The following is a 14,827-nucleotide window of genomic DNA, read 5'->3' on the forward strand; positions in this document are numbered from 1 at the left end:
TGGTGAAACCTGGAATGTGCCAACGCCCCGCGCCAACTACTGCAAGGAATCAATATCATATACCCTACCGTCATTGTTAAATCGGTTGGAGCAAGAGTCATTTCACCCTTTTGTAACTCTAATTCAAAGAATAAGTTTTTTTTCCAAGTTTACTTAAGTGAGATGCCTATTGTTTCAGCCATTTTAGTTATTGTGTTCGTTTCGCTAACAACTGTATTCAAATCTATTATGCTGCATTGCTTGATGTATGCTTAGTGACTAATTCAACATGTAAAACTTGGGCTTTGTTTTATTTGTTTTTTCTTTTGTTTTTTACCTCTTATACACTTGTCCGAGAGCCGTATCTGTATGTGTGGCAATTTGTAAGGGGGCCCAGGACCCAAGTCAAGACGCTGTCGCGGCTTTAAGTCATGTCTCCTTCTCTCAAGAAGGAAAAATGAAGAATAGAAGTGAATAGAATTGAATGTATTAGGGCCCGACTCTCCGGAGCTTACTTCCGGAGATTTTTGCTACAAGGAACTTTGAAATATTCTAGGCAAGGGATGATAAACTAATACAAAAATCTCTTATTAGCATTGACTCTTCCACGTTTTGCTTAAGCGCAGCAGTTCCTCCGTAACATATACATTTTTCTTGGCTTCTTTTGCACACATCAGCATTTCCAAAAGCCAAGAGATAAATTTATTTATTCGCATAATAAACTCCCTGTTCAAAAGCAAGTCACATGAATAGGAATCGTTCCCCGAAACCATTGTAGAGTCATCTCATGAAGGTATCGGTTCCCGGCAGAACTTTGGATAGTTAATAATCAGGGAAGGTGAACTTTTTGAGGGCTATCTAGCCATGTGATTCTTTAAAAATTTTGAAATCTCCTTATTTGCCGTGAATAGGATAATAACTGATGATTGAAGGAGGCAAGTTCCGCCATATTTATTTATGCCCCTTCCTGTCCGCGTTCAGGTTACGCGAGGTTACTTTTCTTCGTGTGTGTTTGCGTGATTACAACTCTTTCGGCGCGTATGCGTCTTCATCCTTGTATGTAGCTCTTCGGCCTCTCAGTTAGGTCTGCCTGCTTTTGCACATTGCAGGAACATGCAACATCCCAGTGGTTCTTTGAAACATCCAGCAACCATTGAACGGGTTGCGGTTAGCCTAAGTAGCGCTACTTACGCTAACAGCAACCCTAAGGCAAATTTAAGGCCGATGTTTGTGACTTAACAGGTGTGTGCCAGTTAGTGACATGCTTCCTGACATGCGCTTAATGGCCACGGTGCCCTATTGGGTGAAGCTGTAGTCGAGGTGTAGCCACATTGCCATATTTCATTTTTTTGCCTAAAATTGGTGCTCTGTGCCAATAATTAGGATGTCCTGACTTGTGCTCACACTCCGCAAACGCACAATTCAATATCATCAATTTTAACGTCAGGCGCCTGGTTATTTGGCCTGTTTCATGCGCCTAGGATAATCTTCCGAACATCGCGTAATGTAAAGGTTCTGAAGCGCCAACGGCATCGGAATGCGCTCTTATAAACGGAGCAATTTCGCTGCGCCTTCAATTATGTATAATTCTCTTTTAGACTCTTGCCTCGTGGTACCTATTGCAGTATTGTGGAAGAATAAATTAATTTGTTTAATTTAGAGCGCCAATGAAAGAAATAAAAATTTTCGTTCTTTCCTGTACCTCAGTTACCAAGCTATGGACGAAAGGGAATGTGTAGTGAACAAAACACCATGAATAAGCGTTGCCTCATATTTTAAGTTTTTTTTTGTGCATATAACTGCAGAGCCCTGTTGAGCGACAAATACTACTTCATGATTTCCCCAGCTGCTCTCTTGGTGATAGCACGTTGTCGAGACAGTTCTCGCTTCTACCGCAGCTATGTTCAGATTTCATAATATATATGCCCTTGAAGTTTCATTCCATTTCAATAAAACTGAATAAAAGTATCAAGTTTTCATGCCAGTGACCAAGAGACATTTCGGCCTAAAAGCTGCTTGTCCCGCTTTTGAGAGTTACATATGACTTCTAGACGATTGGAAAATGATGCAGGAGGTTTCAGGAGGACACAGATGCATTTCAGTATATGACATCAAAAATTTCAAAATGAATAAAATCGAAGCCATTCAATAAAAATGGGCGAGCAGTGCAAGAGCTAGACGTCATGAAATACCTGACACGATGCAGTGAAGAAATATCGTAGACTTGTAAACATTCGGTGCACTATCATGAACGAAAACTTTATAAATAAAAGAATAACGAGAATTCTGACTTTTACGATGAAAATTACTATGCTGTGAAATTTGACAATTATTATAATTCTCTGAATGATATGTTGTCAGCTCTGCGGAAGCGGCAATTTTAAGAATGAAATAATTTCTGCTCAGCCTGACAATTTAGGACATTGTCCGGAAATCACTGCGAACCTGGTGCCTTACGTGAAGCCGAAAACGACTTCGATAATTTCCGAATCATTCAAAAAAGTTTCCTTGGAATGGTATTTAGCAGAAAAAACAAATTTCCAACGCTGAGCAGGATTCAAATCAGCGCCGGCCAAAAGAAAATACCTGTTTCACTCCGCCTTTGACCTCTGAGTCTTCCTCTAAGTTTTTGTTCCACGCTGACTGTTACTATTCAGAAATTACATATATACTGCCAAGTGCCCAGCGCAGCGCGGCCTCCGCGCTTGGTCAAAATGGCGAAGAAGCGGCGGTTGGCTCGAGAGGCGCGCTTTGGCTAGACCTAGTTCTAAGATTGAAAAGGACGGACCTCATTTTTGGGTTCTCCCCTACGCCTACCTGCACGGCTCGCCTTGGGTCGTAGCAATGTGTAATATATAGCGACGCCGGCACTCAGCCTCACGAGCTCCTTAAAGCTCATGCACTAAAAGGCCTGTGTGCTGGCGACATGAGAGGACGTTGAACCACCCCTGACAGTGTCAACTACTGCGAGGCCCTCCACTGCGGCCCGCCTCAGAGAACACATCTCTCTTTTTTTTTTTTGAACACTAAACCCTATGAACTACATACACTAGCACTTAGCCGTTCGCCTGTGCCGTTTCGTCTTGACTGGCGAAAAAGACTACCGCCAAATTAAGCCCCACCGGCGCTTTGGACTGGTAATTCTCTTCAAAGTTTCTTGTACGTTCTCGCCGGTGCATGCTTCTGATTCTCACAGCAGTGTTCGCGATTTACACAATAAGAAAAAATTGGAGGCGACACTTAAGCACTTATATGCTTAAACACTTCAGGACATTTATATGCAGGTCATTCTCATATTTATATTGATAGATCTTCGGGAGTTCTCATACTCCTCTTGGCGCAGTTGTGCAGCAGTTGAGCGATACACCACGGCCCTGCGCTGGCAGGTGCTCCCAGCGGTGGGCCTTGTGCGGCCCAAGATTCTCTTCCCGAGCGACCAATCATTAATATAACTGCCACCTACCGCGCAGTTTGCTCACTATCCGGTGCGCAGGTTGTGATGACACCGCTAGGTCACGTGACCTAGGTGGCCCAGCTGCCTCTTAGGTTGCTCCCTGAAGGCAACCTGCCAGAGCCATGTGCGTGATTTTTCGCTCACAACGCCGATGACTACAACGCCGCCACTGGATTTTCTGGAGAATGGGCCGTTAACGCTATTGCGTTAAACGCAGTTGTTCCTCGTCGATAGTGCGGTATTCCTCCCTTCAAACATATATGTACTCAATCCAGTGGCTTAGCGGCCAGTGAGCCACACTGTATATATTTTTGCAAGAATCCCCACATCCTGCGCATTAGCACATGTTGCCAAAAATATCGGCACAGCCGGGAATGTATGATGCCAAACGATTTTCTACTGTTTCACGCATTAAAATACATTTCATCATCTTTGAAATTTTTTGAACTTTTTGAAAACTACCAAAACCTTTCTAAGCTCAAATGCACGAATAACATCTCAAGAATATCGAGGTTCCTTCAGGTGAAGTATATTGACTCAGTACCAACCTTTGAGGAACTTTGACAAAACTGCCTTTTTCATGGCTTACCAGGAAACCACCCGAGACACTGTTCCCTAGAATGTCTTATTTTAGGGCTTCCCCTAACATTTGTCTCAAAGCGGAGCCATCCACAAGCAAAACCTACGTAAACGTCATAGGCCATGTGTCGTGCTTTAGAAGCACATTTAAATGAGGTACATAGGATCCTGGAAATACTGTCCTTAAAGAGTACTCAGCTGAGAACATAAAATGTGTAATTATTTACATGAAATTTTCTCTTGCGATCCGTTTCGACTTAACTAATTTTTTCCAGAAAAGGCCGAAAGTTTATCGTTGAGCTTGAACACGCCTCTACATCTTATAGATGCGGAATTTCACAAGTATAACTTAAGGCTGGTTTTTCTCACAAAAAATGAATTCTTGAAGTTTCGAGCTAAGAGCAAGGTTCCGAATGTTTTTAACTGGAGCTAAAATTAGACTTTTGTTTTCAGAAAGCAAGATGTCAGATGTAACTCCAACGCTCTTCTCTGCGTTTCTTAGACGTTCTGTGCCACCACAAGGAAGAACAGCACTATCAGCCACTTATAATATTTCTCATCCACTAGTAATATAAACATTGCAATAGGGATTTCTGCGCTTAATTTCATGGGCGCGAACGTTATTTTGTTGCAGTGATCAATGCGCCTAAGTTAAGTCGCGGCTGGTGATGATTGAAGATCATGCAGTGAGCTTTTGCCCAGTAAAATGGTTTTCTGTAGCTAACGCGAACACACAGATAAACTATCCCCTCTAGTTTCTCGAAGTTTTCACGACAGTGGCATTTACATACCGTTTAATGCAACCGAATATGCTTTCCGCATTGGAACACATTTCCTCCTCCCTCACACTATAAAAACATTAGCAGTTCGCTCTTTCCTCGGTTTTGCGCCATAGTCGCCTCCTGCGAGCCTACCGCCGGGCACCTACCAATAAAATGCACCTGCCTTAAGCAATGCGGACACTGCAGCGGTAACCTGGTGGCCTGACATTCACTCTGGTATATGCGTCCTAATACAGCTACTTTTATTCGCCAATACAAAGGAGCTGAGGATGGCTTGTTCACGTTAGTTCAGGCGTCACTTTTTAAGCAGGACGATTCAGCGTAGAAATACCGAGCTCTTCCATTAAGTATAACTTGTGTTCGGGCTACTTGGTTGCTTAGCACTAGAATACATTGTAGGCGCTGCATAGTTCTACTACAAAAAAAAAGAGAAGACAGGGAACGTCCTAACCACGCCCAACCGTGATGAGCATCTTTCCTGGCTTCTCTTCTTTTCATGTAAAATTATTCGGCGCCTGCGAATTACTCCAGTCTGTTCCATTAGTTCCTGCATCGCAGGTTTTAGCCGCTGTGATTCAGGACCTTTTCTTTATTGCAAGCTGATTGGCAAGTGCATAGCACATGCCCTGGAGAGTAATATCATACGGAATAGCCGAACGATTGAACTACATGCATGCTCACGGATTGTCGCTGACGATCAGCTCGGAGCAGGAACTTTTTCAGCGTCACTTTGAGGGCACACAATGGCGTGTGGGGCTGAGCAAAATAATGTTTATGGAATTCCAGCAAAATGTTTAAAATTTGCCTAAAGGAAATAACGCAAGGACGCGAAGAACGAAAAAATCCTCATGTAATCTTAGTCGTCTACGCTAACCGAACAAACAAATTACGCAACGAATTTCTCGTTTCTGGCCTGGTGAGGATCAAATTCATCTGCATGTATGAAACGTCTAGCCACTGTCTTAAATTTAACAGCAGGTGGAATTGGAGCGAAACATCGTCACTCCTCAACATTGGCAAGGTTTCAACGTTAAGAATATGTCAGTGAGGGGGACAAAGAATTGGCAGAAGGTGTAAAATAAAGCGAAGAATTCTTTTTGAACTTCTTCAGACCATGAGAAACGTCCGCCAGGAGAATAGTACAGTCTACGATTGGTTTTCTCCAACGTGCCTTAAGGTGTGCATTTTCTGCTCCTTCTGCTCAGATACAAAATTAGTGAAGGAAAGACAAAATAATGCCACGTGTTTTAATATGTTTACTTCGTTACACGTATCTCTATACTTTTTGGTGTAGCGTTTCTAGTCAGTATTTCCTCTTCCTTCACTCTTTTGCGTTCAAGAATATCGTGATATGCACTGCTGTCAATGTTATCCGGATGGAATGAAGATGCACGGATGGTTAATCATAGAGCCATATCCCAGGTCGAGGGTGCAAAGGCAATTCGGAACGGGACCGCACGGGTCTCCTGGCTTTTGTCCAGGTTTGCACTGAATGGAAGAAAAAGGCGAAAATTATTAGATAGTGGAAAAAGTGGCGGGAAATGATAGTGTGCATAAGTCTCTGAACGCTATGCGCTGAGGAGAACGTATATTAGCGGAGAAGAAAACAACAGCATACAAGTCCTTATATACACGGCACAATCCATTTTAGGCAGCGTGTGCATTTGTCCAGTGAGATAAGTAATTATTCTAAAAAAGTTGTACTCAAGCCGAGTACGGTATTGATTAATCTATGGAAAGCGTGGTGTTTTACATAGTTATAAAATTACAATATTAGTTGTCATTAGCTGGTACACTCCGTATTTATATCATCCGGGTTTTGAAGTCCAATGCAAGTGAAGAAAAAACACTGTAATAAGTGACGGCTGGTGAAAAAAGGATATAAAATAAATCGATATGCCCTCGACTTCTGAACGAAGACAACAAAGTTCTCCTCAGCGCGGTTGCATTAGAGAGAAACATTTTTTTGAAACTTTCTCATAACTTATGTTTCAGTATAAGGTATTTGTAATCGCGTACGCTTAAAATTTCTCTCCGTATCTTCACCATTTCCGTGCCGCAATTTTTGATCATAATAATTTAAGTCCCTGAAAATCACGTCTTGTTCACCTTGCACCCTCACTCTAAAGTTGGTCGTATTTCTCTGAGAGCACGTCAGTGTTGAAATTTCTTATTTATTACGCTTTTTTTTTGTTTTCCTACCCCTCCAATGCGCTCCTCTCTGAAAATCACGTCTTGTTCACCTTGCACTCGCACCGAAATATTTGTCGTATGCTTCTGACAGCACTTCCATGTTGAAATTCGCAATTTATAATATTACGTTTTACAGTTTTCACGTACCTTCTACGTGCTTTATCTGGATGCTTTTGGTCTTTCTTTTATTGTGTTGCAGGGCTCTCAGTATATACACACTTTTCGAATAGCGAATCGATCGTCTATTCGCCGAAAAAATAATGCATGTTTAAAATTATTCAAAACCAATAGAATGTTTTTTTTTTCTCAAACAGGACCCAGTACAACGCCGCACAGCGTGCTGTCGCGATCTGTATGAGCGGCATAGAGATTTCAACGCCCCGACGCAGTCGATTCGCATGACGGCACCCATACTGCTTGTACATGGCAAGCCTCAGGCAGGCTTAATGCCCCGCTTTGGTACCCGATCCCCAATGCCATGGCGCTCAGGAAGCTGTTGCCCTTTTTATCTACTGAGATGTGCACTCGTCAATTCCCTCCCATTATGAGTCGAATTTTTTTTTACGTGTATAACGTAAAGTTACTAGATTTGATCGACTGTCTGCTGCAGCGTTTTTTTTAATAGAACGTTGTGGCCGCTTTTGATTGCTATAGGTACAAGCCCGTATGCTATAGCGCCTTATCGCATCCCCATGCTGCCACCTCGCTGTTTCAGGAGATCATTCGTTTTATATAAATACTCAGTACTTGAACGAATAAGCGCAAAGAAATTGATTCGTCGTATATGTGGTTCTCTCATTATTGGATTCGCATTTGATTCTTGATATCATCGGTTTCGTGCTGCACTGCTCTCTTTCGATTGGGCGGCTGAGTTCAACTATTCATGCTCGATTCAATTTAGTAAAAGCACTGTTCATCGACCGCTCGTTATTATTGTTAATGGTGAGGCAGCACCACAACAGAACTATATTTTCCAGGAACTTTAGTATATATTGATAGTTGTTTATTATTAGTAAGTGCTGAGAAAAGTGAGGCTGAGTTTTTGTCCACTACTACTAAAAAAATATTACATATGACTAAGTGTAGAAATATTGGTTACTTGAGAGATAATTTTGAAGCAGTAAAATACTGGAACTTTTTGTTCATTGTATTACGCTGTTTGTGAATTCTTCTCTTTAATTGCTGTTATCTCCTTCTAATTCAATTCCTAAGCATCAAAGTAGAAAGCGAAACTAATTTGAGAAGAGTTCTGTTTCACTCGCTCACAACACGTGTACCCAGTGAAAAGTTTTTGTGTGCGAATAATATGATAAAACGAGTGAATTCATCACTGCCTTTTTAGCATTCTAAAATGCATATCTTCAGCCTTGTTGTTAATGTGGGACTTGCGGCCAATAAATAAAAAGCAACCTAGATTAGCTGCAAAAGGCGGTCAATTTTTTTTACAGAGAGACCTTACATAAACTTACGACGGTAGCTCTTCATATGCGAAAAAAATCCTTTCTAGCGCTACTCATCTGACTAGCGCATTCTTTCTTGTCCACCGACGCATGCTTACGTTGTGAATCACAAAGTCTGCACAGCACCATTCCGGCTCTGTTCTGCTAGTCTACAATTCTAGGCTCTTTCATTATAACTGATAGTGTGTGAGCCGTCTTTTCATCTATGTAGACCAATTTTCTTCTATACAGATTGTTTCTAGAAGCTGCAAGATTTACAGACTTGTGAGTCGTTAAAATATTCTCACGCAGTGTTCCCCGCAGTTATTCGCAAAAGCCCGGGTATTTCTTTCTATAGCACCTGCAAGTTTCTACTCTCTTCAGCTGACTTCTTAGGCAAGTGTGTTTTGTGCTACCTGCCATCTTCTTTCAATTTATAGTACGCGCAATTTTGTCTCCGGCGCCAAGCGCTGAAGTAGATCAGTTACTTTGCTTTTTCATCACGTTTTTTCTGTAATTTGATTTGAATAACTTCGCCCCTAAGCACTCAGAAAACATCGTTGCTTTGAGTTGATAGCTCAATTTTTTTCATTTATCTAAAAATAGTTAAAGCAAGCGTTTTGTGTCCGCTTCTCAGGCAAGAGCGGTACAAGAGGGGCAGGATTCACCGGAAGGGGCATGGCACTGTGCCGGCCACGACCAGGTTACCACTGAGGTGAGGGAGCCACGGAGACATAACCTTCGAAGCACGACCTCTTCTCAGCATGCAAGGCCGCTAGTAGGTCTGTCCCACACGGTGGGAGAAGGGCTCGCGTCGGACACCGAAGGTTTTATTTTTCTTAAAGGAGTATGTGTCTGTAAATGCGTTGCTCTCAGGCTTCTGACAACTAGGCGGTAAGCAGTTGGTGAACATTGGTCTTATCTTACGCTTTGAATAACGCGGTTTTCGTCAGCACACTCCATCTTAGTTCTACGTCTTGGAGGCGGACCAAAATTGTATATGGCGTCACGTTGGCCCAAGACACACTGCTTCTGGAAGAGCTCATTGCGTTTAACTGTTCGCACTGTTCCTGTTCACCCTCCTATAACGTCAGCATATGAATTCTAGAGCACGAATTACAGCAGCCGTTAGCCGATTGGTGATATCATTGCGTCCAAGAATACTTCATAGTTTTCTTACTATTCGTAGCCAAACGGGCGAATACAGAATGTTTTATAATGTAAAACTTTTCCAATAAGCATTCGTAAATCATTTGTCAAGTCTTCTGTTTAAAATATAATTTGAAAGGAGCATCACACAGTGTTTTTTCTAACCACTGGAGATGCAGGGTGCAGTAAAGAGTAGTGCCGTGGTGGAGGAAGGTTATGGTTGTTCGAATGCAGCGTCGGCGACGTTGGAGTCGCTGCATACAGTAGGAATACATGGGGTTGGAGGAGGGTTTAGGACGTAGTTTCGGTACGGCGTGGCTGCATGTACGAGGCCGGCGGCGACAACATAATGCCAAAAAACGCCACTCATATCTGTGTCGGTGTAAAAGCTTCTTGGGAGAGACAATATTTTGATGCCTATATGAGCGTAATGAACAATTTGTGAAGATTGAGAGCTCGAAGAACGAAAGGGTGTAATATATGTTGATATATAGATTCCCAGTAAATGTAGACGTAATATTCGAGAATTATTTATGTCTCGTGCCGCCTACTTGTATGAAACTGAAGTGTAGTTGAATATAACCATTGAGGGGCTGCTCTCCCCACATTACTCCTTTGATATTCATATAATACATTACTAGTAGTTTATCAACGCTTCCAGAATAAAAGTGTCCGCCTCTTCTGTAAATAAAATAAACCGTTAATGCAGAGAACAGAACAGTTATGCATCAAAACAATGGCTCGTGTCGCAGCACCTATATCACGCGACATAGAAAATGCAACTATCCTGATGCCACCTTTGAGCTCCGCTTCTTTGAATGTTAGCTGCCTCGACGTGAATGTACACCGATATTCCGCCGAAACCGCGCATTGCGTAATAAGATTTTTTTTGCTTATTGTGTTGTGCGGACTATCAGCCATAGGCGTTAAAGAGAACAGGAGTAAAAATATTAGCGGCACACGCTTCACATGCAAACGATGAATGCATTTCATTCTATATATAAATAATGGGTGCACAGTTCGAGTTACATGAATTCACACTTTTATATGGGTTAGATTTTGATATTGCTTTCGCATTATACGTTTTACTATAATATAGCACTAAATAAAATGTCAAGAATGTGTTATCTTACTCTTTCCATATAGCTCTCATAGATAAAAGCGTCTCCTTCGCAGGAGAAACCTTTTCACAATGCTCCTTTGCATATAATCTAGACGTTATCTCTCTCTATGACCGATGCAAATCCCAAAGTCTTTGCGCTTCTTGCAACGACTTTTCCGGGCTAAGTGGCAAATATCGAAACTTTTTAGTGCTCACTGGTGAAAATTTTCTGCCTTGTAAATCAGTGAATTCTTTTTACCATCACAGGACAAATGTTTTGGGCTGGGTGCTGCCATGGTGCTCCTTTAGGGTAGGAGCTTTGAGGTTGTTGTGGCCGGTGGCTTTGGGGATTTGGATACCGGGAACTTTGAGGAAGGTAAGGCCCGGGACCTCCAGGAGGTTGCCGTATGGGGCCTCTAGGAGATGGATAGATTGGACCTGAAGCAGGTGGATGCATTGGGCCTGGAGGAGGTGGATGTATAGGGCCGGGGAGTGGACCAGGTCGCGGGCCTCGTGGACGGTGAGGCCGATTGCCTTGAGGATACCGAGGGCCTTGGGCTGTAGGAATATGAGGCCGTTGTCCTGAAGGACGAGGAGGCCTATTGCCTTCATTGTGTAGCATCGGAGGACGCACTGATCTGAAAAAAAGATAACTCTAACTATTTCACTGACAGAGCATAAGATGACTAAAAGAAAACAAGATAGTCAATTATTTTACACAAGTTTGATGACAGGGGCTATGAAATATTGCACATACTTTTTTAACTAGGAGTACCTTAGGAAACAAATCCGAATCCTAGTGTGGAAATTAAGCGCCACAAGTATTCTGAAAATGTGCTAGAATGTCGTTTGCGCATAAAAGAGTTACCGCTGAATATTCGATATATATTAGGCGCTTAATAAAAATAAGTCAAACAAGAGCGCTCCGCTATAGTGCAGCTCATATTGCTCCGTATCGGAAAAAGGCGACTGTGCGCAGATATACAAGGGTGGTTTTATTAAGAACGAATTGCGGCCAGATTTCTTTTTGCCGATTGCTAAGATAACGCCTACAATCTACCAAGCTTATATTTCCTGAATGTCTTCTTGTAATTAGTGCACGGTAGAGTGTACAGCCAGTGGGCAGTTAGGTACATGCAGGGTGTAGTGTCTCAATTTGATGTATCTTATTTCAGAGGCAAACAACTTTTCAGATATTTGAGTAGGAATTAAATAATTCATATTGAATGCTGTAAGTCAATTAAAAACCTATTACGTACGTATTTTGAATGCCGTAAAGGCAAATATTTCAGAAATATTTATTATCGAATGTACACCCACTAAGCGTGAATTTTCGGTGTGCGTTTAAGAAAGCACACTGAGACTCACCATGAACCTTAGAAGATTCTAATGGCGGTGTGAGATTTCTCTTAGACTTATTAATACTAGGTCTAATCGACACGTAGGAAATATTTACGTGGTAGAATGCGATGTATTCTTACATTTTCTTCGGCTATTTTGATGTTAATATTATCGCTATCATGAATTCATGGTCACTGTGCGCAGATTCAAACCAACCGTTTAATATTAAGCCTTAATTTCTATTGATGAACAAATTTAAACCTTCCACCTTGTAACCAATAAAATGTAACAAATGCATCGGCGCTTTTTAATATTGAATACCCACAGGAAACAGCTTCTATTCGATGCTTCTTCGACAACATCTTATTTACTATCCTTAAATAAAAATTAAAATGCGAGAGGAGGAGTACGAGAAATTTACCCTTCACCGAATGGAACATGTGTGACAACTGTCTGGAAGCATAAAAATGCCTAAGCGGTATTGGTGTGTGCGACGAATGTGAAGCTGCCTGTTTCACGCAAATACTACTGTGATAAAATGGCTAAATACTTTTGTGTTACAACGTCTTCATGCTTTAACAGCTATGTGATTTGTTTCTCAACAACATGCTGCTCTCATGGCGCGTTCACACTAGGACATTCGACGGCGAGAGCGCACGGAATCCGCTTCCGCGGCAGAGATTCCGCCGAAATACCCAGCGGAAAGGCCGATCGGTCCAGGACCGAATTCTGCCACCTGAAAAAAATCCGCCGAATCTCGTCAGCCAGTAGGAAGGCGAGTACCCGCGGCGACAAACATAGCGGCGCCCTTCGATGCAGGACGCCTCGCTTCGGACTGGATTCGTCGCTGTTGCTGCATTTTTCAGCACGTTCACAGGCCATTAAAGAGCCAGCGGTCTTTCGCTTTGTCTTATCTCGCCCATAAGAAAACGTTTGAGCGATAAATTTACTTTAATTTTCATTTCGGGCGACGATTCTTCCCCTTTTAGGCTTAAGAGGGCGTCGAGTTGTTGACAACAATGGTTCCTGTCCTAACCACCAGATGGCGCCACTGGGCGTTTAAAAAGTGAGAATGTTAGAAATGTTGTAACGTCCGACAAAATAGCTGTATTTAGCGTACGCAAGCGTGCATGAGGTTTTGGTGTGTAGACATCATCGATTAACCTCTTGCCACATCTGTGTACGCCGTGAGCAGACGACTCACAGGCGATTAGCGGCGATGCGGTGGCCGGGAAGTGTGAACGAGACAGCATTTCGGCGGCCGCGGATTCCACTTCCTCTCGCCGCCGAATGTCCAAGTGTGAGCGCGCCATCACGCAGACCGCATCAATGATGCGCAGCCCCTATCCCCATAGTTTGGTCGCTCCGTGCAAGCGCAATGTTTTCACGCGACAGCGTGCACACCTCGTCCGGTCGAAGAGCCGTCCGCGTAGTAATAGTCGGCATCGCGTGTCGGAAATAATCAGAGGATGCGTAAAAAAATCGTGTCATCGTAATTTGTGGTTCTAGTGATCAGTAATTTATTGGTGTGTAATAGACGATGAGGAGTTAATGAAAAACTAGATTTTATTGATTAATTAAGGAAATAAAAAATTATCAATTAGAAGAAAAAGGTTCGAAAGTGTTAAAAGTGCTCGGAGTGAAAAAAGTCAATGGTTGATGATGGTAATTAAGAAAATTAATAGCGTGTAGTTGATCAAATAATTATTTCAAAATAATTGGAAGCAATTAAAAATGCGTTCAAAGGTGTTTCCAACGGGCAAAGCGCCGCGCCGAACGGGCGATGGTGTTCCGTTCACTCCCTGGCAGCGCTGAAACACGCTGTGGCGTTCCACTCTTAAAGGCGAAGCTTAAGCGGCCTCCATTTTTTTACCATTCATACGGGAGACATATTTGGACTTGGGAATTTGAAAACACATTCCGAGGCTCTACAGAATGGTTGCAGGTATGTTGCAGGTAACGCAAAAAGATTCAAATTCAGCTGCGTCAAATTATAGAGCTTATTCTGAATAGATAAACAGTACTGCAGGTATGAAATAATAAACAAATATGCTTACTCTGATGGCGCAGCCAAAGCGAAGAGAACACATACACAGTACAATGTCGACGCCATCTCAAGACCAAGAAAATCGCCAGACAGTAGAAAGTACTGATGATCTGTCATAAGTCCGCCTTAAATAGTCATAGGCCTGATTATAATCCATGAGTCAGGTTGAAGCGCTCTCTAATATTCATTTTCTACCACATGGCATGACAGAACGCTTCCGCTCTCCAGATGCGTTACTCCAGTCTTTTTTTCCTACAGCTGACAAGAACGAATAATTAAGGCTTGTTAAACCAGGCCTAAAGTTATTCAGCAATCCTCTTCAGATTTCCAACGGCACTTGTTTTTTGTCTGGCATTTTATATGCATGTTCAGATAGGTGCTTTATATCCCCTTGTTACATATTTACTCTGAATATAGCTCTGGTCTTAACATATGTATGTTCTTTACATAAACAAGAGCTCTCTTGGCGTTACAAGTGACGAGAAACTAAAGCATAAAAATTTCCTTTTACAGCTGTAAAGATTGTTCGCAGTTACCATAGAGCAATTCTGTTAGACCGTTCAACTGCTGGAAATTGTGAAAAATGCGTTATTTTACTGACTCCACTTTTCAGCAGAATACTACCTCAAACTTTTGTCCAATTGCTCTTCATATCGCAGCATCGTTTCCGGCTGTTTTTGTCGGAAGTATCTAGATATTTTAGAGAGTCCGCAGTAAGCAGTCGCTTGAAACTGCATTTAATACTGGCAAAGATGTGCTTGA

At 42.3% G+C, this 14,827-nt stretch overlaps 1 protein-coding gene across 1 annotated transcript; it reads right to left on the reverse strand.

Annotated features, from left to right (window-relative positions):
• Positions 1-6,021: 6,021 nt before the first annotated feature.
• Positions 6,022-11,319, reverse strand: LOC144097143 (uncharacterized). The gene is made up of 2 exons (XM_077629920.1): positions 10,937-11,319; positions 6,022-6,282 (listed from the first exon to the last, which is right to left on the reverse strand). The coding sequence occupies exon 1, from the start codon at positions 11,287-11,289 to the stop codon at positions 10,939-10,941; it is 351 nt and encodes a 116-aa protein (XP_077486046.1). The 5' UTR covers positions 11,290-11,319; the 3' UTR covers positions 6,022-6,282; positions 10,937-10,938.
• Between the last annotated feature and the right edge of the window lie 3,508 nt (positions 11,320-14,827).

This window comes from Amblyomma americanum, chromosome 7, assembly GCF_052857255.1.
Source record: "Amblyomma americanum isolate KBUSLIRL-KWMA chromosome 7, ASM5285725v1, whole genome shotgun sequence".
NCBI classification, from domain to species: Eukaryota; Metazoa; Arthropoda; class Arachnida; order Ixodida; family Ixodidae; genus Amblyomma; species Amblyomma americanum.